Here is a 26316-nt window from a genome sequence, read left to right as displayed (position 1 = left end):
AGTATCGGGCAACTACCGTATTTGTTTTTGTGCAACGAACTTTGTTCGTATTTTTAAAATTTAATGTGTATTATGCAAAATTGTTTTATTTCAGATATTGGTGGAACGAAGGATTTACCCAGCATTGTTGGTCATTACTCTTCTTTCAAGTTTAATCATCATGCAAGTGGTTCAGTTTACCCGCTTATATGAGCACATAAAAAATGACAAGTATCTAGTGGGAAGAAGACTAGTTAATTATGATCCAAGCACCAGCCAGCCACCTCCCCTTCTGCAAGAAAGTGAAGTGACACCTTTTGTTAGGTGAAGGTGCCAAATACTTTTAAAAAGGATAAATTAATTAAACTAGCCTCTTGTCATCAATGAGGTGGAACTGATGAGGCTACCCTGGAAAAATTCTGGTCCTACAAGTGTATTTTGTAGAAATGGTATGATAACTTGGTCTGTATTGACCGTCAGTGTGATAATATTTTAATAGATGCAAGTGGTTGCATCAGAGAGACACTGTGTGCATTCTTGGTTCATTGCTGAGTGGACTCATAATATTTGAGCCTCAGGTATTTAATGCATATCTTGCCTTTTGGAAAAAGGTAGGATAGTATCAGGAAAATAATCTGCCAGTGAATGCAAAATGCCATTTACTTCATGGAAACTGATATTAAAGCAGCATTACAGTCGTATTTCAAGAAGCTGGAAGAGAAAGTTTTCTCAAGTGTTAAATACAGTATGCTGTTGTCATGTCCTAGTGCATATGTTTGAAATGAAGTAGCTCTTATTGCAGTGAGGTTGCCAAGTATTGTGATATATTTGCACAAAAATTTAGTGATAACATCTTGGCAGACTAAAACATTGAGTCACTTGAACTATATATAAAAGGTTACCAAAGTTAAGGACATGTTTGAAATGAATTGTGTATTTTCATATTAAAGGTTCAAACTTGTTTTTGGGAGTATTTACACTTAAATTGCTATGGACTTGCCTGTCATGAGAGGGGCTCCGTTTAGCTTATGGTTTAATAAAGATGAACAATCAAAATAGTTTATAATTTTATAATCATAAACATTAGTAAAATTTATGATTTTCAGAATGAAAAAATAAGCTCTTATTCTAATGTGAATAGGATTTTTATTTCTATTACTTCTGATCTAATGTCTAATGGTTATTTCAGATTATAATCATTGATTGTTTTCTATTAATTTTTCTGTAAGGTTTAATGTAATTATCTTTCTAAAAAATATCCATTTCTAAGGTTATGATAAAGACACAACATATACTAATATTTCTAAGCTTACTTTAAAAAGCTTACTTTAAATTATGTGGAAATATTTTGGGTATGCATAATTGGGTGAAATTTCATGGGAAAAGTATACATTTAGGCACTGAAGAACACCACTGTACAAATACAATACTCCCATTAATGGATGCTCATGTACTATGAGATTCAGGGCCTCTGTAACACGGTTTTTTCGCAATAACTTTTTATCTATGCATTTCATAAATATAACGCTTATTCAGAATACATATTATATCAACACAAATTTTGAGTGTATTCTGCACTACGTAGGTTGAATAAATTTGGTACTTATAATGTAAAAGTGACCTTTTTTGAAGACGGGCCAACTTACTCAGAGAAAAGGTTTCGAACGCACTCGTTACGTAACTTATGACATCATTTCTTCCCTCTTTCTCGATGGATGATTGGCTATACGTAACGAAGGCTAAACCTCTGGCAACAATGACATACAAATTTAAATACAAGCAAAGCGGTACACCTTTATGAATTCTGGAACCTCTCCACTGATAATTGTTATAATGAACAAACCAACAAAATATGTTAGTAAATACACACACTGATTATTAGTCTAACTCCCAAAATAAGTTCCAAAGAAATTACAGTCTACTTTATAGGTCACAATCAGATTGATAAGATGTAGGGAATAGTTGGTAATTACCAAAAACATAGTAGACAAGCTTGATTTGATAACTGATATATCCAATGTCAAGCAATTTTTATTTATTGGCTATCTACCTACTTACTGAAAAAAAATAGCCCGTACCGTATTTTGGCTTTAAACCTTCACCAATAATTATCGTAAGAATGGTGACTTCATGAGGCTCCACCCACTTTGGCCTCGTTATAATTCAGGATAACACTGAAGGCTACCATGGGCATTGTTGGATTAGAAAATTTAACTTCTGGCTATAAAAACTAATTTCTCAAGTAGTTGTAAGAAGTGCTAAATGATCCTCAAGGATCCCAGCAGTTGGCCTAGACGTTTAATTCATGTATATTACTGCTATACTGTTGCGGCACTACTGCTACAGTAGTATTACTACGCTAGCACTGATACCCCACCCACATCTATTTATCGTTCCGCCATTCATAAAGTCTTTGGGTTTCAGAGCCGATGGAATTTCTGTCTGGTGGATGGGCGGGGCAACATTTAGTCAAAAGGCGTTTGTTTACCTTGCTTACGTAATGAATGTTTTTCGACTCTTGACTCGTAATCATTGGCCATGGCGTCGGCTAGAATGCTAGATCATTTTTACTCTATAAAAATTAAAACTATTGATAATGCTGACAAAATTTGTGTGTGGTTGTAAAATATACATGTCAACTTTCAGCTACATCCGATGCTTTGAAAAGGAGCAAAGTCCAAAAAACCGTGTTACAGAGACCCTGAATCTCATAGTAGTTTCTGAATTATCTGCAAAACTTCTAGAAATTTTGCAGAATTTTTTTTTTTTTTTAGTGCATGCAACTAGTGATGCTTCATATTTATATATATATAGCAGGGTGACTTATTACCCTGCTATCTTGCATGAGTATGAAGTATCCAAATTCAGAACTGGTTAAAAGAAACAAATTCAACTTTTGCAAAATATTTAAAACTTACACAAGCTTCCATTAACCCTTTAACGCCGATTGGACATATTAAACGTTGATATAAATTGTCTGTTGGGTGCCGATTGGATGTATGGTACGTCTGTATAAAAAAAAGTTTAAAAAACTTGCGGAAAAAGTTATAGGTCTACTAGGCGAAAACTTTTGAATCATGCGCCTTGGGGGATGCTGGGAGCTCTCAGATCAAGGCGTTGTTTTGTTTACAATAGTACGCTGGCGCGCAAGCGCGAATTTCTTTCTTATCGCACTAAAATGTATCAGCGAAACATCTCTTGAAATTATTTCGTCACTTTGACATAATTTTTGCACCATTTTAAATTAACCGTTACATGGAGTATATGAAAATGTGCGCAATTTCATGTAGAATACAAAAAAAAACAACTCATGGTTGTAGCTTTTATCAGTTTTGAAATATTTTCATATAAATAACTATGTGCCAAAATTTCAACCTTTGGTCAACTTGACTCTACCAAAATGGTCAAAAAACGCAATTGTAAGCTAAAACTCTTATATTCTAGTAATATTCAATCATTTACCTTCATTTTGCAACAAATTGGAAGTCTCTAGCACAGTATTTCGATTTATGGTGAATTTATGAAAAAAACTTTTTCCTTACGTCCGCGCAGTAACCCTCCAAAAAAAATAACATAAAATTTTTTTGTCCGATTGTCATAATGTTTGCACCATTTATTTTAAAATTAGCCGTTACATAAAGTTTTATATATGGAAATGTGCACAAATTTTTTTTTTTTTTTATGTAGAATACAACAAAAAAAAAAACCACCCATGGTTGTAGCTTTTATCAGTTTTGAAATATTTTCATATAAATAACGATGTGCCAAAATATCAACCTTCGGTCAACTTTGACTCGACCGAAATGGTAAAAAAACGCAATTGTAAGCTATTTTCTATTAATATTCAATCATTTACCTTTATTTAGCAACAAATTGGAAGTCTCTACCACAATATTTCGATTTATGGTGAATTTATGAAAAAAAACATTTTTCCTTATGTCCGTGCGGTAACTTCTGAAAAAAATAAAAAAAATTTCGTGCGATTGTTGTAATGTTTGCACCATTTTAAATTAGTCGTTACATAAAGTTTTATATATGAAAATGTGCGCAATTTTATGTAGAGTACAACAAAAAACACCCATGGTTGTAGCTTTTATCAGTTTTGAAATATTTTCATATAAATAACGATGTGCCAAAATTTCAACCTTCGGTCAACTCTGACTCTACCGAAATGGTCGAAAAACGCAATTGTAAGCTAAAAATATTACATTCTAGTAATATTCAATCATTTACCTTTATTTTGCAACAGATTGGAAGTCTCTAACACAATAATTCGATTTATGGTGAATTTATGAAATAAACTTTTTCCTTACCTCCGCGTGTTAACTTCCGAAAAAATCATAAATTTTTTCATCCGATTGTCGTAATGTTTGCACCATTTTAAATTAGCTGTTACATAAAGTTTTATATATGAAAATGTGCACAATTTCATGTAGAATACAATGAAAAACAACCTATGGTTGTAGCTTTTATCAGTTTTGAAATATTTTCATAACTATAAATAGAAAAAATTCGTCCTTTGGTCAACTTTTAACTCGACCGAAATGGTCAAAAACTGCAATTTTAAGCTACACACTTAAGTCTCTAGAAATATTCAATCAATTACCTTCATTTTGCAACAAACAGGTAGTCTCTAGCACAATATTTCGATTTATGGTGAATTTTTGAAATTTATTTTATTTTTTTTTTTACGTCTGTGCTTCACGAATTCGTGCATCATTGTGGTATTTTTTGTGTTGCCTTGATCGTTTTACAATGTCTAATACCAAAATGATTGCAATTTAGTGTACAATACAACGGAAAATAATTAACTCGTTAGCTTTTAAGAGTTTTTCTCACAGTGCAAAAACAAAATTTCATATATAATTGTATTCAAATCGCGCTATCATATATCCCATTATTTTTATATATTGTTTTTTCATTTCTGATAGTTGCATACTAAACTTCACACAATAAAACTAAGCGTGCTGTGATTTTTTGAAAAAAAATTCAGCTTCGGCGCTCACTCCCAGACCCCACCGGCATACGGGAGACTATTTTTATTATACCCCTTCGGTGTTAAAGGGTTAACTGGAGTATCATATTTGTATACCCTTTAACTGGAGTATCATATTTGTATAGTGTACTTTTGTGCATAAATTTTAACTTTCCATGAAATTTGTACCAATACAAAAATGAAGTACACTTGGTAAAAAAAAAAAAAGATTCAAGAATGGCAGAAAAAGGTTTTTGAGTTCAAAATTTACTTTATTGTCATTTGAAGACTAAAATTTTAGTTACATTCTGTACTGTAACCTCATTTGACACATTGCAGAGTTTATAAATTTGTACTGTACAGTATCATGTGGTACCTTAGAAATCTCTAAAGGGATATGCCATATTCTGATTCAAGTGGCAACTTTGACTGAAAACACAGTTCTTGTCGGAGAGAGCGGGATCTGCGTCTTGACAATAATTCCATTCTCTTCACTACCCTTTCAAAAGCTTCAGGACTTTCAATGGTCACCACTGGATTGCATGCACCTGCATTAGAGGGTCTAAACTCGTATCTTCCTCGACTCTTATCTGGTGTCTGAAAAAAAGTGAAAAAAATGAAAGTTACAGAATACACTAGGTCATACATAAAGTCTCCAAATTTCATTCTGAAGGTACTGCAGCACTGAGCATGAATCTTCAGAGTACAATGCTTAGAAATTCTTATTTTTTCCATATGCCCTGTGTTAACATCTTGTTCTTTGTAAGAGCTCACAAACCCAGTCTTTCTGCGGAGATCTTAGGTGATAGCTGGTCCAATCACTGAACTGTTGTAACATTTTTGAAATTGAAGGGAGCCAGTGTGGGTTTGCAAATGACCTACATAGGTTTGCAACATAACATCCCTTTTGACCAGAGTACTCTGAGGTATATGACATTCCACCCTGGATGTTCTTAAATGTTTCTTTGTATGAATGGCTTATTAATGCGACTTTTATCATTCCTTTGCAACTGCATCTGGATTGATGGATGGATGGATGTATGATATTTAGGGCTAAAGCCCAGGCACTGGGGCCAAGAAGGCCATTCGGCGCCGTAATGAAGGTTTAAGTTGAATTAGGGTAAATGAATTAATGAATTAGTGAAAGAAGATTCATAAAATTAAATGACTTATTAAATAAAAATATGAAGTTTAATGAAAGGCGTAATATATATTAAAAATAGTTTCTTTAAAAATCTGTATGATATATAAATAATTATCTAAATATTATTAAAAAAATTTTATACTTTAAAAAGGAGATGAGAGCAGAAATATCTGTTGCATCCCCCAAGATATTTGAGAGGGATTTACCCTGGAAATATCTTTCCCTTTGGTTAAAATATCTGGGGCAAACCATCAGAATGCGCTCCACTGTTAGTATCTCGTCTCACTAAGCGCACACTGGTGGGCTGCTTCCTTCTAAAATAAACTGATGGGTTAAATAAGTGTGCCCAAACCTTAATATCGTTAAAATAACCTCTGTTCGTCTATCAAGCTGGAATGGCGAAGGCCACGGCAGTATATTTATCCTAATACTTCTATACTTACTATTATTGGCAAGAAGAGGAGAAGTCCACCTTTCTTGCCATTTACTTAATACATAAGACCTAATAGGACTTTTTAGGTCTGTATGAGGCACTTTCCTGAAGGTTTTTTCTGGCAAAGCGCTAGCAGCTTCTGCTTCCCTGTCTGCAGTCTCATTTCTGTTAATCCCCACATGAGAAGGAACCCAACAGAAAGAGACCGACTTACGCAGACAATATATGCGAAAAAGGGACTCCTGAAGCTTTAGGATTAACAGATGAAAGCTATTAAATCTTTTGATAACCTCTAAGGTGCTTTTAGAATCCGAGTAAATGACAAAATTAGTGTCACTACTCTGAAGAACTAAATCTAGGGCAGAGACTATGGCGGTTAATTCGGCTGTAAATATTGATGCAAAGTCAGGTAATTTAGCTGTATATGCTGTATCATCAAAGATAACAGCACACCCAACACCACTATCTGAATTTGATCCATCTGTATAAATCTTCACATAATTAGCATGGGTAATGTCGTGCTCTAAGAATTTTCCCCTAATCTCTTCAGTACAATCCTTCTTAAATGATTTCTTGCATACTAAAGCCATGGAGGATTTACAGGATGTTTTACTTCCAGGACTTTCTGGGATTTGAGATGGTTATCCCTAACATCCTCGTTCAGTCTAATTTGGAATGGTTTAGAAGCTCTTGTACCAGAGAAATTCCACGAGTGTTTCCTTAAGTACTTGAAAGGAGGGATTTTTGGGAGCACTTTTCATTCTAGCCACGTATCACAACCCTAGCTCTTGCCTTCTTAGATCAAGGGGAAGATGATCTGTGTCGACGTATATGCTTTCAACAGGAGAAGTTCTAAAAGCCCCTGAGCATATTCTCAACCCCATGTTCTGTACAACATCCAATTCCTTTAGCCTGGTTTTACAAGCTGAAGAATAGATCTGACAGCCATAGTCTAGCTTGGAGCAACACCGAGTCATATAGCCTCAAAAGGGATTTTTTATCAGCCTCCCAACTAAAACCAGAAAAAACCTTTAAAATATTCAGATTTTTTTACATTAATCTTTAAGGTATTTATGTAGCTGGCCCATGTTAATTTGTGGTCAATAATCATCCCCAGAAATTTTACTTCACTTTCATAAGGAATGATAGATCCTTTTAAACTAAGTGTGGGAACTTCTCCCACACGCCAGCATCTGGTAAATCTTACTGCAACTGTTTTGGAAGAGGAGAATTTAAAACCATTCTCATCAGCCCACTTAGTAATTGCGTTAACAGACCTTTGCAGATGTTTTCATACTGACAATGAATCATATCCTGTGCAGTATATTGCAAGGTCGTCAACAAAAAGTGAGCATTTAACAGGAGGAAAGATTTTTTCAACCACACTATTTATTGCCCTGAAAAGTGTATTATACTTAAAACGTTTCCTTGGGGAACTCCTTCCTCCTGCACAAAAGGTTGGGAGAAAGTGTTTCCCACTTTTACCTTAAAAAATCTGTCTGTTAAAAACGAATATATAAATCTGATCATTCTTCCACATATGCCCATCTTGTGCAATTTTTTCATGATGGCAATTCTCCAGGCAGTCATATATGCATTTTCGAGGTTAAAAAAATACTCCGATGGTCTGACATTGTTTGGCGAATCCTTGCTGGATTTGGTTTGTCAGCCTCAGCAACGGATCAAGGGTGGAGCGGTTTTTCCTGAAACCAAATTGAAATAATGATATTAATCCTTTAGTTTCCAAGTGCCAAACTAGTCTAGTATTTATCATTTTCTCCATCAGCTTACACACACAGCTGGTTAGAGCTATTGGTCTATAGCTGGTGGCTAGGGAAGCATCTTTATTAGGCTTTTTAATTGGAACAACTATGGATATTTTCCAGTTGTTGGGTAAAATTCCAGTTTCCCATATTTTGTTTATAATCTTCAGTAAATATTTTTTGGCATCGTCTGGGAGGTGTTTAAGCATTTCATATATGATTGTATCCTCACCTGGAGTTTGGGATTCACTAGAGGAGAGCGCCTCCCATAATCTGGATTGATGGTGCATGGGTATTCTTCCTTATAAGAATCATCAGTGTAGATGGCATGGATGTTAACACTCAAGTTCATGCAAAGGTCATAAGTGCTTGACATCTCTTGACTAGTATTGAGTGTCACTAGGGCTGCTGTGCCTATCCTGACACACTAAACCACCACCTGGACAGGTGGCTGCCATAACCTTTTCCCTCTGGAAGAAGGTTGAGAAGTCTTCTCGAGATCATCACCCGTCTCAAATATTATGACAGCAATTCCAATACCTGTTTGTGGAGGCAAAGGAACATGGGTGTTGAATGCGTTTCTGTTCACGATTGATTTCCATTGGTGGGTCCTCCCATGCAGGTCCAGTTGTTCACTCCAGGGTCTTGAGAGCCCTCGCCAAGGAAGGCCTGTGTCATTCCCTTATAGGAGGGGGATCTAACATGCTTTGCTATGTTAGGAACTCCCTCAAAGTGCTGTAATGGTTTTTCTCAAGAGATCACAGAGGCCCTGGTGAACTTTACTTTATCTATGAAGAAGCAGAAGTTGCTTCCCTAAAGTGTAATTTAGGGTACATTCTGGATGAAAGTTTAAAGTTTCAACTGCTTTGGTTGCTGCTTGATCATGATGTTATGGATTAGAGTATCTAAACTTCCTGATCTGCAGATAAGGTTCCCTGACATCCAGCATATAAAGCAAACTATTTTCCTCACTGATAACATAGCAGGGGTTGCATAGGCTATTCCCCTTAAAGTAGTTTCATCAGTTTGTGGATTGACAAACTACCTCCTCTCCCTATGGTGGAGTTCCAAATTTTTCCCTTTCCTGTTAAGGAATTCAGGATCCGTAAAGTCATTGCTATAGGTAGCATCGAGGTTCAACCATGCCTCCTGACTAAGTCAATGAACTCTCATTTGCAAATGAGAGGACAAAGTCGTGGAGTAATATTATTGGTGTCAAGCAACAGTAGCCTTTCCTCTAAAATCAAAGTATATTCTGTGGGCAAATTTCATCCTGAAAAGAAAAGTCCTTTTGTTATTGTTCTTCTGACAAGTGCTGGCTGACAGCAGTCTTACTTTGCCCAACAGAACAGATGATTCTAGTGTTCCTCTATGCTTTCCAAAGAGTTGAGTTCAGGCAGCAATGGGGAAGAATGTTTCAATAACCAGGACACTTTGATCCACTTTGTAGTCCGTTAATCCCTCTAAGGCATCAAAGGATACATCAGCCAACCTTCAATAGCATCCCTCCCTCCAGTTCTGGCTTTAGGAAGAGGCAAGGGGATGAAGGGTTGGGTATGGTAAGGCAGACTGGTCCTCTTCTTGCTACAACAAGGAGGGGTAGTCTGCAGCACACTGTACTTTTCAATGACCACTCGCCACTCACTTCCAAGCAAAATGAGCAGAGAACAATGCTAAAAACGAAAGCAACATAGGCAAGAACAATGCTGAAAAAAGAGTGGGCTAGAAGCTGTAGATGACAAATCACAAGCATTGTTAGAATTTGCTTTCTTAGTGAGAAGTGAGCTGAGGGTTGGAGAACAGTTTTGTGCAAGACTTAGGAATGAGGGTTAAATATGCTTTTAGTGAATTAAAGGATAGGTTATTTTCAGATGTCCATCCATCAGTCCTTTAAGAGGTACTTTAGTTTTGTCCAAGAAGGAACAGTCTACAGCCAATCAGAACGTATTTCCAACTGGCAACAGTCCTCTCGGGTGTTCTGTTAGCTTTGGCCCACTAGCATGGGATATATATTATGTAGACAACTGGCTGCTTCTGGCATCATAAAGTTACAGTTGGTCCAGAACACAAAATGCTTCCTTGCCTTTTGTCACAACCTTTGGGTTATGATAAATTGAAAAAAATTACATCTTGTCCTCAAGGAATAGGCAAATACATGGCATGCTGATAGAAACCGCTGCAGAGAGTTTTTGCTTAGTCCTGCACTTACAAGGTATGGGAGGTGACGGCACAACAACTGTTGCAATAAAACCAAGCTCAGCTTTGGCAGGTCATCCATGGGGAAACTACGGTCTCTCAGGCGCTCCAATGCTTTAGCAAGATCAGCATTGGTTGGTTTCAAGCAACCCTTCCTCTAACCATGATTATATCCTAGAGCCATGACAGGAGAATCTTGCCTGGTCTTGAAGCAAAACCACTGGTTTGGAATGGTTATCTCACAGCCAAAAAATACACCACAAAGGAGATTTTAGACTGTTGAGAGGATATATGAAGCTGTGACTGGCCTTAATTAAAAACCCAGTGAAAGACAGCAAAAAAATACACAAAACACTCACTAACCGCTGCACTAAGAAAAATACAAAATACGGTTCAGAAAGGCTCCAACATAAAATAATCACACAAAAAACTTAAAAAGGATCACTTCAGTGGGAAAATACAAGGATACACAGAGCTACCTTACCTAACAATTATGGGGAGTGGCAGATTGCTACACTATTCCAATAAAAAGCAAAATCCAATTAATGCTAGAAAATTGCAATGAAATTAATATGTAAACGCAAAGTTAAAATTAAAAAAAAATATCAAAGCAGAAAAAGAAGATAAACGATCAAGATAACTGACACTAAGCACAGTTAACTGCATCCTGCAAGTCAGGCAATCCATGAAGACAACCCTGGGACTGAAGAGTACCACGAGAGAGTAGAATTAGTCCTTTAGTTACTGAGCAATATACAACATGAATATAAATGGAAAAATATGGGAAACCAAGTACGAAGCCGTGCTAGGGAACAGTAAAAGCGCAGTTACCAGCTCTGCAGGTTCATAAAATTTGAGGAAAAGTATACCTGAAGGTCGTGGTAGTGCATGCAGTTTAAGACTACCTTGCTTCTGTTTATAGAAGAAAAAAGCCTGTTGTACCTGAGAAACACTTCACAAATGCTGGGCAAATACATGACTGGTGAGGTTGTGATGACAACACCATTCTGTAAGTTACCATAAACTGCATTTTGCTCATAAACGAAACAAACCTTCGGTCTTACCATTAGGATACCTTCTAGTGCATTATTTCAAAGGTAAGCAAATATTGTAGTCTTCATGAAAATGTAAAAGAAAAAAAAAAATTTTTAAATGCAAAAAAAAATTTTTTAGAGTCCATTTTAGTTTTGCTCTATTCCCATTCTTGAAATCAAATTTGGTTAACCTGACCTGATGTGTATGAATAAAACAAATACTTCAAGGAACATTTCCCAGATATTTATACAGTAAGAAGTTATAAGGATAATCCAAGAGTTATATAAAACAAATTAATTCTTAGTAAATTTAGCTGTGTTTGCTCTGTAAGAGTGAAACTTCATTAAGTTGAAAAATTAAGTGTCTCTGGTAAAAGTAACATTCATTGATAATACTTCTTTAAAACACTACATTATTGACAAAGCAGACAATCTGGTTGCATCTGTGCCCAACAATAAAACAGTTGGGAGGAAAGCACTGTCCAACTTAATGAAGCTAATGCAGAGGCGGCTCTCACCTATACCTCAAAAACGAACTAATTTTCATTTAACATTGAGATATATGGCACATACAATTCTTTCAATTTAAGCACTATTAAAAATTATGACTAGGAAATGAGAGCAAAATGCTATGTGTATTGTGTGTGAATTAGCAGTGCATATTTAATAATGACTGCTAGTTGTCAATGCATAACTCCTATAAGGGGGTAGTACCACCAGTGCACCACTGTAGGCACTAGTTAAGGTTCTTAGGTGTCCTTTTGGTCCCTAGCTGCAACACCTTTCATTCCTTTTACTGTGCCTTTGTTTTAGACTTTTTTTTCTTTCTTTTTTTTCTTCTTCTCTCAAACCTCTCCTAACAATTGTTTCATTTTCAATGCTGACTGAGCTCAGGTCCCAGCAACTAGCCTTTGGCCTAAATTTTATTTTCAGACTTAGTCAATGCATTCTTAAAAATGACTGCTAATTCTCACCAGAGTAACTGAGAACTACAAAAGGCAAGGTTTTGGGACCTAGTTTATATCATAAAAACTACAAAACATTTTGATGTTAAAATCTCTGGGTTTCATAAATTTATGATTGTACGTACTCCTAAAATTCTTGAATTCTGTAATGGCTGGATATGTAGTTTTACTCACCAAGTTCTGAAGAAATGAGGAGTCATCCATGCTGGATTCATCAGTGGGTTCATAAGTGTCATCTGAAGAAATGCTATTGTCAAATATTTCGGTCAAGGAAGCAATGGTTGAAAATGAGATCTCTTGCCCTTTCTCTGGGAAATGAAAAATAAGGAGTTACAAGCTAATGAAAATTAGCTAAGATGATATGTACTAAGTTACAAGATAATGGAAATTATCTGAGAAATGTACAAAGAGAAAGTTACAAAATCATTTGTTGGTATCGTACTATACCACTCTCCTCACAAAAAGTAAGTTTTAGGAGAAATCTAAAAAACTTACAAACATTATGTTTACATTATACATGCACACACACAATTCAATATGTATATACTTTTATCAGTGATCCATTGTACATTGTAGCACAGCTCCATTTGCACTGTGTTCTTGTCTACATATTACAGTGCTGCAATGTCACCAACTTTTCCAGACCCATGAATACTATACCCTAATAAATTAGAATACAGTCTTCAACTTCTTGTTAGTACATTTTTCTCATATGACCAAATCTACCATGATCCATCTTTCTCACTTGGTGAGATGTACCGAGAGCATCTTGTTAAATGCACCAGCGTTTGATCATCTCTACATTCTTCCTAAACTTTTCTTTAATCTTTTGGATCACGGTAAAATCCACTTTTAAAATCTTTTAATTTTGGGGCAAGTCTTAAAATCTCTTAATTTTGGGTTAAGTCTCCGAGTTTACTAAGTATTTCAAATTTTCAGTTGTCATCATGGCTCTAACCAATTTGTTGTGAATAAATTAAGAAGTATTAACACTCAAACAGGTATTATTGCTACACTTCTTCACCTTTGTAAGCCTTAGTTTCCTTTCGAAACAAAAACAGACAAACGAGCTTTTTCTTGCTGGCTCTATATCCTAAAACAATCTCATTCATTACCTGGAGCAGAGTGTATGAGCTTCATTATTTCTGAGGTAGCATTCGTGAGCTCTTCCAAACGGGCAGCAGTTACCAAAGTGGGATCCCTGCAGAGGAAAAGTAATTGTCTGGTTAAACCTAATCTGACATTATTAAGACAGTTAAATGATCTTATTTTAACAAAATGGCAATTACCTCAACTCTCCGAAAAGAGGGTTTATGGAGCTCTACAGCACATGAAAGACAAGTTCCCTCCAAGGAAACAGCTGACTGATGTTCTCCCTGTCATCTTTCAGGATACCAAGGAAATTACTATTGGTATACAAGTCTTACAAATTGCTATCAAGTGAAGTCAACACCTATTATTCCAAGGCAATATGTGTAAACGTACATTTGTCTCAAGTTTCTCAAGGCTTATATTCCTTTTTGTTTGTTACTCTTTCTGTATTTGAAAGCACCACTAGTATTTAGGTGTTTGGCAATTTCCCTATTTCCCTCCATAGTAAAATATATTTGAATAGGTTTCCATCCAGTTGGAACAATACTTAAACAATCTCATTATTTAAATCTATCCTGACTAATTTACAATCCCCAGCAGATTAGGCATGACTTGCATTTTGAGTAATTGCAAATTTATAAAATAATGACACTTGTTTAACCAAAAGCAACTGTTAGAAGGATATGGGTGATTAATCCCTTGAGTAATCCCTATTCTCCCTCATCATGTTTTTGTGCCTCCTAACTTCATCAGTCCAAAGAGCTGTATAGCAATGTCTCAACCTCAGAGAGACTGTCATTCACGATCTGGTTTTTTCTGCCAATAGCAAGAAGTCTCAAAGAATAGGTCTGTAGTTTTTAGTTCAATGTGAGTAGAACCTAGCTGTCCTAACTGTTAGCCAAGACTAGACAAGGTTAGGATAGTGATGGGTGCAGTAATAGTCAACATGCCATGGACACACTTTCACTGAAATTGTCAATCTAATGAAGGATCTGGCAAAGTGGACACTGATCTTGGACTAAGGATAAGACTTTCTGCTGTTTGTGCTTACATTGTTCCCAAGAGATTTCTAGTATCCAGAAATTAGTACAAAATTGTGCTTTCCTTTTCTTAGAAAGTGGCCTTTCCTCTTAGCAATTTTGCTTGTTCTGATAGGGGTGTACAAAGGTTTCTATTGACTTTGCTGTTATCTCTATGAAGCCCTTGTTCAATATCATGGCATTATTATAGTTGCACAGCCTATCTATACTTTCACAATCAAATTTAGTTCTCTTTTTACCACCTACAGCATGCTCTCCGCAACATACTTTACATGGTTTTAAATAGTCTCTGCAGTATCTTTCTGGCTTTCAAGTTGCATTACTTACTCTTTATTTTTCATGTTGCCTTTTTCTGTCCATCTTGAACTTCACCGTGCTCTAGTTTTGAGTACTCAAAGAACAAATCCTATGCAAAACCCCAAAGCAAACTATAAATGGGATTTAGTGATCTTGTTAAATTACAATAACAATGATCCTATCTTCAACTTACCATACTACAGAGATGGTAACCCATCTTGCCACTTAATCACAAAAACATGCAACCAGCAGGTCTCCAAGGAAGTAACAGCATCCTCACCTACCACTGATGCTCCCAGTCCAACAGTCATTTTCCCAAGTCAAAAATTGTGAAGCATGCTGGGTTCGTGGCATTCCTTGTTCATTAACTGGACATTTAATTTTCCTTAAGCAAGTTTTTTTCACCCCAGGCACAGAAAACAAAAACTGACCTACATAATTTAGTGTTCCTACTAATAAAAAAAAAATTGGCTCAAGTATACTGGTCATCACTGGAAAACCTTAAGTAGTATACACCAAAGACTAATATGCATATTATTAAAAGCATACATTTTAAGATAGCAAGGCATCATCAGGAAAAGCATTCAAGAGTAAGGTTTTCTTAGAATTTATGATTTTTGACAATTTTTCGGCTTACGCCGATTTTTGGCTTATGACTCATCTCAAAAACGGAACCCTGTCGTAAATAGGGGACTGCCGTATACAAATTCAAGTATGGTCATCACCTTTAAATGTTGATCCAAAGAAAATTAAACATTTTCTTAAAAATCTAGTAGTTTTTACTGTACAAAAATAGATCATCAAGTTGTGATCAAATAAGTTACTGTAGAAAAAGAAATTTATTTAAAAATACTTGTCATTTGCATTAAAGGACTACCACTACTTTGTCATCACCACTTTAATTCACAATACTTTTAAGCTATTTTTTACCTTGACTTAAGATATACTCACCTGAATTTCACTGCTGCTCTTGTAAAAAGGAAACAAGAGATTATTATAAAAGCTTGTCTAATCATCCACACACCAAAATGCACATCCTCCTGAGCAAAAAGTAAATTTCAGAATGAATACTAAATGTGGGTGATGAATAAACAAAAAATGTAGTATACACTTTTTGTAACTATAAACTTTTCACTTTAAAAATGAAGTTACCTGTAGACTGTCACTCTGATGATCAGTCAGTAAGAATGAAGTTAAAATTCGTTCTGTGATGAGTGACACGGCCAGTACTAACAGCAGTGGCAAACGTGCTGATATTGTACGAGGAGTGCATGTTGCAACAAGGATCACAAAAATACAACTCGCATAAAAAATAACCTGAGTGAGAGAAAAATACATGGCATTTAAATAATTTAAAAATTATGCCTATGGAGCAGAAAAAATTCAGATACGTACATGACAAAAACAATAAAAACATGCACAACTACGTAGTAAGCATTTCCTAAAGAGCATCAGAAAGGCAGGCAAGTGGTCTCCACTGTCCTTTGGCTCATAATAGGCGTTCATAACATCTCAGCAGGGCTCATCAGATCAGGCAGTCCACAGGTTACGACGGGTTCGGTTTATGACGTTCCGAGGTCAAGGCTCTTTTCAATTATATTAATCGGAAATTATTTCCAGGGTTACGACACATGTTCCAGGGTTATGACACCTACAACGCTGATCTGGCACAAGAAATATGACACAAAAACTGCAAAATAATAAATATTTGAAGTTTTTTTTTAATGAAAAATGCAATAAGAATGCAGTTTATAACGTTTTCAATGCACCCAAAGCATTAAAAGTAAGGTTTTCTTAGGATTTTTGACAATGTTCCGGCTTATGACACGTCTCAAGAATGGAACCCCCTCCTAACCCAGGGACTGCCTGCACTGTCAAAGGACTGCAAGGATAGGCAGAGGTTGGATGGGGCACTAGTGCCACATCTGTTTGCACCAGAAGATTCATCCTTATGTTTATACCAGATTGTTCTGTATATGAACAAACAATAATGTAAGACTACCATTATCCAGCAGCTTAGGCAGCAGACACCACGCTCCCCATGCCACTTATCACTGATGTTTTAACAGATTGTATGGCTCCAAATTTATTCCTGTAAGGAGTGTCTCCTGGAGCAATTCCACTTGCACCACTAGTTCAACTGCCATCCTCTGCTGCTACAACTCCATGTGCAACAATTATCAAGCATGATCTTAACTGTCACTATTAAAGCTATCATCATCTATTGTAGAATACCTGTCACTGTCTTTTACACGTAGTATAGATTTGTGGCTTTGTGCCAATAATGGAATTTGTGTCACCTTGAAGCCTATACGTATTCTTATGATAGTGGACATCTCAGTAAACAGTCATGTCAAGAATCTCTCAATTCCTGCTATTCCAGTTTATCTCACCACTTTATCCTCGGTCTTCCTCCAACATGTTTTTGACTTAAGGAAAACGACAGGAATATTTATGCACTTTTTTTTTCTTTGTTATCCTGGTTGGTCTATTCCTTAAACATCTATCAACTCAGTTGAGACTTGACTTTCATGCTGCACAGCCTCATCAGGCCCTCCTTACAAGCTTCTGTTAAAACATCTTTCCTATCAAGATTAGAGTAACTATATTTTTACTTAAGAACAGTGCTGTAACAAACTGAACAAAACCTGAAGTGGTTACACAGTGTAACTATCATAACTACGATAAAATTAGGCTTGTAGCTATCCTAATGAGTAAAGACACACACTCACTGAACCAAAACTGGCACTGCTAACACTGATAGCAGTACAATAAGTCTCACTTTGAAATGCTAGGCATAGTCTACCACAAATAAATCTACTCCATCTTAAAGTAAATACACACTGTACAGTGTTCTTCTAGTATTCACAGCAACCATACAGGAATAAGGAATTGCACCATGGAGGAATTTAAATCTAAACATGCTCAATTCCACGAACAGACATGTTAAGTGCACGTGAATACAAGGAATCTCAAAATAACAGAGAACGATTTAGGGCATCCAGTACATGCATAAATTTATGAACATTTTGCCTCCTGTTACGGCCAAGATCTCTCAGTAAAGCACCAAAAGGTGACTTTCAAGCTGACAAATTTGTTATTTTGGATACACGTATGCTGTGGTTTTGTTGAGAGAGAGACTGGTTTCTACAGGACCTTCCATAGTGATGATGTAAGGAAATGTAAATGATATACTTACAGAATAAAACCATGTAAACTCTCCCATTAGTAATGCCTGTAGTTTACCTATTTTGTCAAATACATCCATAATCAGGTTACGCTGTTCGGTTGTGGATTCCCTGTAAAAACACAAATTATTTTTTGGTATTACCTGTAAAGTGACCTTGTTATTTTGGTATATGTAAACAATTTCTGAAAAAATTAAAATTTTAAGGCTAGGTCTATTGGAAAAATGTCAGCATATTAAAAGTGGGAATAGCAATAAACAAATCCCTTTAATCCTCCCTCTTCTGATCGATACACAAATCTTACAATCTCAGCAGAATGAATGATAAAATGCCGAATAAATATATGTAATTTTATTACTGAAGGAATGAAGAATGGATTTATTTAATGGTATGCAGTGTAATTGATGATTGGAAGTGTTACGAAGGCAAAATCTAATGAAGTACAGTCATCTTATGATTTGTTAGAATTCTAACATTCTATTGCAAAATGCATGTAATGAATTTGGTAAGAATATCTGGATTCTTTGGGAGGAAATTTCCTCGGTATGTAATACAAATTTAAGGCAAATTTCTTTCCAGATCTTGTTAAGTGATTTCTTGGTAATTACTCAAATACCCAATAACAGTGTGGCATTTCAGGAACAATAGTATCTGTATAACCTTCCCTGCTGAAGAGTATGGTTAAGAGTGTAATTGCGTTACAAAACTACAAATACCCAAGTCGTTATAGTTATATGACATTTCTAACTTTGTATTGTCAACAATGTAGACCATTCGAAAAAGGAAGAACAGTAGTATACAGTAGTACCTCTTATTTCGAACTTAATCGGTTCCAGAAGGCTGTTCGAAGTACGATTTGTTCGAAATATGAAACAAATATCCCCATAAGAAATAAAGGGAATCTGGATAATTCGTTCCAGCCAACCCAAAAAGTCCCCCTTTTCAATTTTTTTCTATTATTAATGTGTTCAAATGTTAAATCAAGTGTGTAAAGTAATGAAACAGTACGTTATATGAATTAAAATTTTCTAAATTTTATTTTTTCCCTGTACGATTTACAAACTGTTTGGTAAAAATGGCGCCGGCCGGTTGGGGAATGGAGGGAGGAGAGACGGGAACCCTCTTGAGCAAACCGAATTGATTGCAGTATGCAAGGGTTGATAACAAAATACAGTTTATTCATATTAGGTACAAAGATAATAATATTAAAGGAATTGATAGTGTGTGTGTCCGATTGTGTCAGAGAGAGAGAGAGAGATAGGCGATAGAAGAGAGAGAGAGGATATGAGAGAGAGAGAGAGAGAGAGAGAGAGAGAGAGAGTTTACACTTTATTCTTAAGTGCACGAAATAGATTAATTATACCACAATACATCAACTTACTGTTGGCAAACGGCAGACTTTTAAAACAAACATGAGGATTTTACAAACAACTAAGTAATAAGTCAAGAATGCAAGAAAAGGAAAGAGAAATAAAATAACTTCACAAGGAAGCCGTTTAAACCGATCCTCCAATGCAACCTCCCAGGTCACTCCTCACGAGATGTGGTGTGGAAAAATCAGTAATCCTGAAATTTCAAAGGTCACATGACCATTCTTTCCCCTCTTTTACAAAGCTCTCGAACTGCAGTCTAATAAGTTCTGTTTGCCTTTGTTTAATGGTCAACCCTTGATATTCTAATATCTTGGTTTGGTCATAGCACCTAACTCATTCATTCTCCTCATGATTAGAAAGCAGCAGTACTTAGTTCTAACAGAATTTAGTGTTGCCCTTGATGTGGTAGGCAAAAGGTTTCTACAAATGATTAACTTATTTAATTTTCTGATAAATTTGATTTGACTGGAATTTCACCAAGCTTAATTTTCCTTTCGAAGCAATGAAATCCATTACAAACTATTATATGTTTATAAGGGATGTAGATGACTACTTAATGGGGCGATTGAAGCTCCAGACGATCTATTAATGGAGGCAGCATTGAAGTCTCCTGTGACCTGGAGACTTCAATGCTGCCTCTAATAAGTAGTAAAGTTATCTGTTCGGAGACTCAAGCTGCTCCAGTAAGTAGTTATCTGTGCCATGGAGACTCCAATGCTGCCTCCACTAAAGAGTTAACTGTACCTGGAGACTTAAATGCTTGCCTCCACTAAGTAGTTTATCTGTGACCTGGGAGACTTAAATGCTGCCTCTAGTAAGTAGTTATCTGTGACCTGGGAGACTTAAATGCTGCCTCTATAATATTTAATCTGTGTTTCCCTGGAGACTTCAAAGCTGCTCACTAAGTAGTTACCTGGGACGACTAATGCTGCATCCCCACAAGTACTTCAATGCTTGCCTCCACCAAGTAGTTATCTGTGACCTGGAGGGACTCCAATGCTGCCTCCAGTAAGTAGTTATCTGTGACCTGGAGACTTTAATGCTGCCTCCACCAAGTAGTTATCTGTTCTGGGAGGGTCCAATGCTGCCTCCAGGAAAGTAGTTTTTTTATCTGGTGACCCGACTTCAATGCGGCCTCCACTAAGTAGTTATCTCTGTTTCCTGGAGACTCCAATGCTGCTCCACTGACTAGTTATCTGTGACCTGGAGACTTCAATGCTGCCTTCAGTAAGTAGTTATCTCTGTGTTCCTGGAGACTCCAATGCTGCCTTCCACGTAAGTAGTTATCTGTGACCTGGCCTGGAGAACTTCAATGCTGACCTACCACTAAGAAGGTTTAAGGTTATTTTCTTTCTGTGACCTGGAGACTTCAATTGCATGCCGCCACTAAGTAGGTTATCTGTGACCTGGGAGACTTCAATGGCTGCCTGCCTTAGTAAGTAGATTATCTGTGACCTGGAGACTTAAATGCTGACCTTCCACCAAGGTAGTTATCTGTTGACCTCCCGCTGGAGACTTCAATTGCTGCCTCCACCAAGTAGTTATCTCGTGGACCTGGAGGGGACTTAAAATGCTGGCCTCCACTAAGTAGATTTTATTTTTTCTTTCTTCTGTCCTGGATACTCAATGCTTCCTCCAACAGTAAGTAGTTAAGAACTGGTGACCTGGAGACGGGTTCAAGCTGCCTGCCTATCACTAAGTAGTTATCTCGCTGTTTCCTTGGAGACATCCAATGCTGCCTCCAACTACAAGTAGTTATCCTCTGTTCCTGGAAGGAATTCAATGGCTGGCCGTCTAGTAAGTAGTTTATCTGTGCCTGAGACTCAGATGCTGCTCACCAAGTGGTATCTTGTTCTGGGGACTTCCAATGCTGCCATTCCTAAGTACCTTATCCAAGTGACTGGAACATTCATTCCGGGTCCCACTAAGTAGTTATTTCTGTGGACCGGAGGCTCAATGCTGCGCCTTCCAACTAAGTAGTTTATCTGGACCCTGGGAGACATCAATTGCAGCTTGTCCTAACTAAGTAGTTGGGATCTCTGACCTGGAGACTTCCAATGCTAGCCTCCAGTACAGTAGTTATCCTCTTTCTGGGACTCAGATGTGCCTCCCTTTGTAAGGTAGTTACTGTGTACCTGGAGCAATTCTGCTGGGCTCCTAGTACTAAGTATCTGGTGAGCGGAGACTTCAATGCGCCTTCCAAGTAAGGTAGTTATCTGTGTCCTGGAATGACTTAAATGGGGGGGGCTGGGGCCTCCAGATAAGTAGTTATCTGTCTTTTGCCTGGAGAACTTCCAATGGCCTGCCTACACTTAAGTAAGTTTTTCGTCTGCAGCTTGAGACTCCATGCTGCCCAGTAAGAGGTTTTCTCTCGTCCCCTGGAGACTTCCAATGCTGGCCTCCACTAAGTAAGTTAGGTTATCTGTGACCTGGGAGACTTCCAATGCGCCTCCACGTGAAAGTAGTTATCTTTGTTCCTGGAGACTTCAAATGCTGCCTCCAGTAAGTAGTTATCTGTGTTCCTGGAGACTTAAATGCTGCCTCCAGTAAGTAGTTATCTGTGTTCCTGGAGACTTCAATGCTGCCTCCACTAAGTAGTTTTCTCTGTTCCTGGAGACTCCAATGCTGCCTCCAGTAAGTAGTTTTCTCTGTTCCTGGAGACTTCAATGCTGCCTCCACTAAGTAGTTATCTCTGTTCCTGGAGACTCCAATGCTGCCTCCACTGAGTAGTTATCTTTGACCTGGAGACTTCAATGCTGCCTCCACTAAGTAGTTATCTGTGTTCCTGGAGATTTCAATGCTGTCTCCACTAAGTAGTTATCTGTGACTTGGAGACTTCAATGCTGCCTCCAGTAAGTAGTTATCTTTGTTCCTGCAGACTCCATCGCTGCCTCCACTAAGTAGTTATCTGTGACCTGGAGACTTCAATGCTGCCTCCACTAAGTAGTTATCTCTGCTCCTGGAGACTCCAATGCTGCCTCCAGTAAGTAGTTATCTATATCCATGGAGACTCCAATGCTGCAACCAGTAAGTAGTTATCTATATCCCTGTAGACTCCAATGCTGTCTTCACTAAGTAGTTATCTGTGACCTGGAACCTCCAATGCTGCCTCTAGTAAGTAGTTATCTGTGACCTGGAGACTTCAATGCTGCTTCCAGTAAGTAGTTATCTATATCCCTGGAGACTCCAATGCTGCATCCAGTAAGTGGTTATCTATATCCCTGGAGACTCCAATGCTGCATCCAGTAATTGGATATCTATATCCCTGGAGACTCCAATGCTGCATCCAGTAAGTAGTTATCTATATCCCTGGAGACTTCAATGCTGTCTCTACTAAGTAGTTATCTGTGACCTGGAGACTCCAATGCTGCCTCCAGTAAGTAGTTATCTACATCCCCGGAGACTTCAATGCTGTCTCCACTAAGTAGTTATCTGTGTCCTGGAGACTCCAATGCTGCCTCCAGTAAGTAGTTATCCATATTCCTGCAGACTCCAATTCTGCCTCCAGTAAGAAGTTGTCTATATACCTGGAAACTTCAATGCTGCATCCAGTAAGTAGTTATCTACATCCTTGGAGAGACTAATGCTGCCTCCACTAAGTAGTTATGTGTTCCTGGAGACTTCAATGCTGCCTCCACTAAGTAGTTATCTGTGTTCCAGGAGACTTCAATGCTGTCTCCACTAAGTAGTTATCTGTGACCTGGAGACTTCAATGCTGCCTCTAGTAAGTAGTTATCTCTGTTCCTTGAGACTTCAATGCTGTCTCTAATAAGTAGTTATCTGTGACCTGGAGACTTCAATGCTGCCTCTAGTAAGTAGTTATCTGTGTTCCTGGAGACATCAATGCTGCCTCCACTGAGTAGTTATCTGTGACCTGGAGACTTCAATGCTGCCTCCAGTAAGTAGTTATCTGTGTTCCTGGAGACTTCAATGCTGCCTCTAGTAAGTAGTTATCTCTGTTCCTGGATACTTCAATGCTGCCTCCACTAAGTAGTTATGTGTTCCTGGAGACTTCAATGCTGCCTCTTAGTAAGTAGTTATCTCTGTTCCTCGAGACTTCAATGCTGCCTCCAGTAAGTAGTGATCTACATTGATGGAGACTTCAATGCTGCGTCCAGTAAGTAGTTATCTCTGTTCCTGGAGACTTCAACGCTGGCTCCAGTAAGTAGTTATCCATACCCCTCGAGACTTCAATGCTGCCTTCAGTAAGTAGTGATCTATATTCCTGGAGTCTTCAATGCTGCCTCCAGTAAGTAGTGATCTACATTGATGGAGGCTTCAATGCGGCTTCCAGTAAGTAGCTATCCATATTTCTGTAGACTTCAATGGTGCCTCCAGTAAGTAGTTATCTACATTCGTGTAGACTTTAATTTTTCTCTCTAGTAAGGGGTTATCCATATTCCTTGAGAATGGGCCACAATTAAAGCCTGAAAGTACTTAAGTTTTAGTAAAATACTATATTAATACTCACAAGTAAACAATTTATACTCAGTAATCTTGTGGGTTTCTTTTTTCAATGTAAGGAATTTTACAAAAAGGAAATTTGAAAAAAAAAAAAAAAAGACATATAGCTTCAATCAGTCTGTATTTCTCGAGTCCTATTAACAAAGGCTAATATGAAATTATGGTTGTGAAAAAACTGAACATGACAATTGTGTATTACTACATAGTTTTTAGATAGGTGCTATAAATTCTTTTATGAAACCAGCCGACTTTAATAAAGAAAACTCATAATTATATAATTACAAAAAGCTTGGGTGTTTTACTTTTTAGCAATGATTATGACCAAGGACCAGCTCAAATGAGGGGAGAAATTTAGCCATTCAAGTTAAATGTAAAATAAAATCAAAACCTGACGAATACTGAAAGCAAAAGCAATTCATCCAGCTATTATTTCTATGTACCTATCTACCCATTTAAGGTGCATCTGGTTGCAAGGTCAAATTGCTAACTTATATTCAGTATTAAAAGTGAAATACCTTACAAAGTACTTAATTACATTACACAGGATAATTCCATTGTAATTCCATTGTCAAGTGGGTCTTTAACAACCGATGAATTCTGGAACTACCACCATAGTTATCATGAACTCATATGAACCTCACTATTCTGCGAATGATCATCGTGGAGTTTACTTTCATAAAAATGAAAATACAACTGATGATTTCTTCTTGATGTTTTGTTAGGTCACATGTGGAGGGAAATTTTGAATATTGAACGAGATATTTGTAACAGTTAGTTTGACTTCAATAACTTGTTTCACACCCTCACTAATATCGCTGTGTCGCCGTCCACAAAGAGACAGTAATATTGTGAGGGTATGAAATTGACACTAAATAATGATCTCCCAGGAACAAAAGTATGATCCCGGCAAACGCCTGCAGCAGCCACACCTGAATGGAACAAAGGTTGACGATTATGGTTAGTAAGCACTGAATATGATTTTCACCATTGCTATTTTTATTATTCTGTTATTATACGATTTTTCTATATATTTAACTTAATTCACTAGTAATGTAAACTATTATTCTTATATCATTAATATCATTAACACATTGTCTACTGTAGTGATTAGAAAATATGAGCCTTGGCATCCAATAGCTCGACCATTCACATCCATCGTTAAAAGACAAACAGGCCTCATTGCTGTGTTACCAGACCATTTTCATGAAACATAAGGGGATGGGGTAAAGGAACACTTTAAGGCAACTGTATGTAGTATATACGCTCATAATGGTCCAGTTAGAGTTAATAAAGAGGAATGAAGTGATCTTGGGACAGCTTATATAAACTTTCTGAAAAACATATCAATGTTATTATAGATATGCAACGAATGAAAGTTAAACTTGCCGCGCAACTGCTGTCCAAAAGTAGCTATTTATAAATCTTTTGATCACTTCGACAACCAAGGATATTTGAAGAGAAGGGCTGGAAAATTACAAGCCATTTCATTCGGCTTGTTGATAGATAGTTTTATTTGTTTTATTCTCGACTGCCAACCGATAGAAAATCATAAAGAAATGCTTGCGTGACTAAACCTGTAAATGCAAGACAAAATCTTTCAAGACATCAATAGAACCGCTAGAGAAATTTAAGTGAAGAAAAGTACAATACTCTATCCTTTGTCTAACTTGCTGAAAATGGCAAAATAAAAACTTGGCATGACGTATACTCTAAATTACAGACTAAATCAGGTTGGGTTGGGGCACTTTTTTGGTTGCAAAAGTCAAATGGGAGCGTACGATCAGCACCCATCTCCAGTTGCATTTAAACATCGTCTCAGAGGCCACCTTTTAGGAAAAAGACAGCTCACTTGTAAGCTCTAAGAGCAGCGTTTAAAGCTGCAACAGTGAACATGTAACATCCGCCTCATTTTCCCACGTCCCTGACAAGCAAGACGCATCATTCGAAGACGAAGGAAATTCCCTTCAGGAAGAATCCAATATATCAGCAATTTTATTTTGCTTACCAGTATTTAATAGGGATGATCAAAGTGATGACTTTTAAGACCAGGAAGTTGAAGAACAAACACAGGAAGATGCCATATATTGGCGGGTTCATTGCTCGCAAGTTTCCACAACTGGAACATTTAGGAGCAAAAATAACAAAGGAAGATGACACAAAGATTGGTGCCATAAGCTTTAGTGAAGGGAAACTAATGAAACCTGGTGTTTCTTGATCATTTGAAATGTATGGATAGGATGTTCGATTCTCACCATGGGAGGAAAATGTTTTAACAGCCTTAAAAGGAGCGATAATTAAATTAGCGGATATAATTAGCAGTTACATCCAAATAACTTCAGCAGTCGAAATATTTTGTTCCATGCCATACAGTTT

At 37.1% G+C, this 26316-nt stretch overlaps 2 protein-coding genes across 3 annotated transcripts in view; one reads left to right on the top strand and one right to left on the bottom strand.

Annotated features, from left to right (window-relative positions):
• Nucleotides 1–1035, top strand: part of LOC135227083 (E3 ubiquitin-protein ligase MARCHF6-like) — a 131848-nt gene extending 130813 nt beyond the window's left edge. Inside the window, 1 exon segment of the mRNA XM_064266921.1 lies at nucleotides 95–1035. Within this exon segment, the coding sequence (XP_064122991.1) occupies nucleotides 95–307 (213 nt within the window). The 3' untranslated portion in view covers nucleotides 308–1035.
• Nucleotides 1036–5205: 4170 nt separating this feature from the next.
• Nucleotides 5206–26316, bottom strand: part of LOC135227081 (uncharacterized) — a 34846-nt gene continuing 13735 nt past the window's right edge. For both annotated transcript variants that reach the window (XM_064266919.1, XM_064266920.1), the window contains exons 6-11: nucleotides 18118–18217; nucleotides 16071–16235; nucleotides 15870–15958; nucleotides 13605–13690; nucleotides 12664–12797; nucleotides 5206–5551 (exon numbers count right to left, since the gene is read on the bottom strand). In XM_064266919.1, coding sequence (XP_064122989.1) covers nucleotides 5342–5551; nucleotides 12664–12797; nucleotides 13605–13690; nucleotides 15870–15958; nucleotides 16071–16235; nucleotides 18118–18217 — 784 coding nt within the window. In that variant the 3' untranslated portion in view covers nucleotides 5206–5341. The remainder of the gene's footprint in view (nucleotides 5552–12663; nucleotides 12798–13604; nucleotides 13691–15869; nucleotides 15959–16070; nucleotides 16236–18117; nucleotides 18218–26316) is intronic.

Source organism: Macrobrachium nipponense, chromosome 15 (assembly GCF_015104395.2).
Source record: "Macrobrachium nipponense isolate FS-2020 chromosome 15, ASM1510439v2, whole genome shotgun sequence".
Taxonomy (NCBI): domain Eukaryota; kingdom Metazoa; phylum Arthropoda; class Malacostraca; order Decapoda; family Palaemonidae; genus Macrobrachium; species Macrobrachium nipponense.
This window is presented reverse-complemented; position numbering and strand designations above follow the sequence as displayed.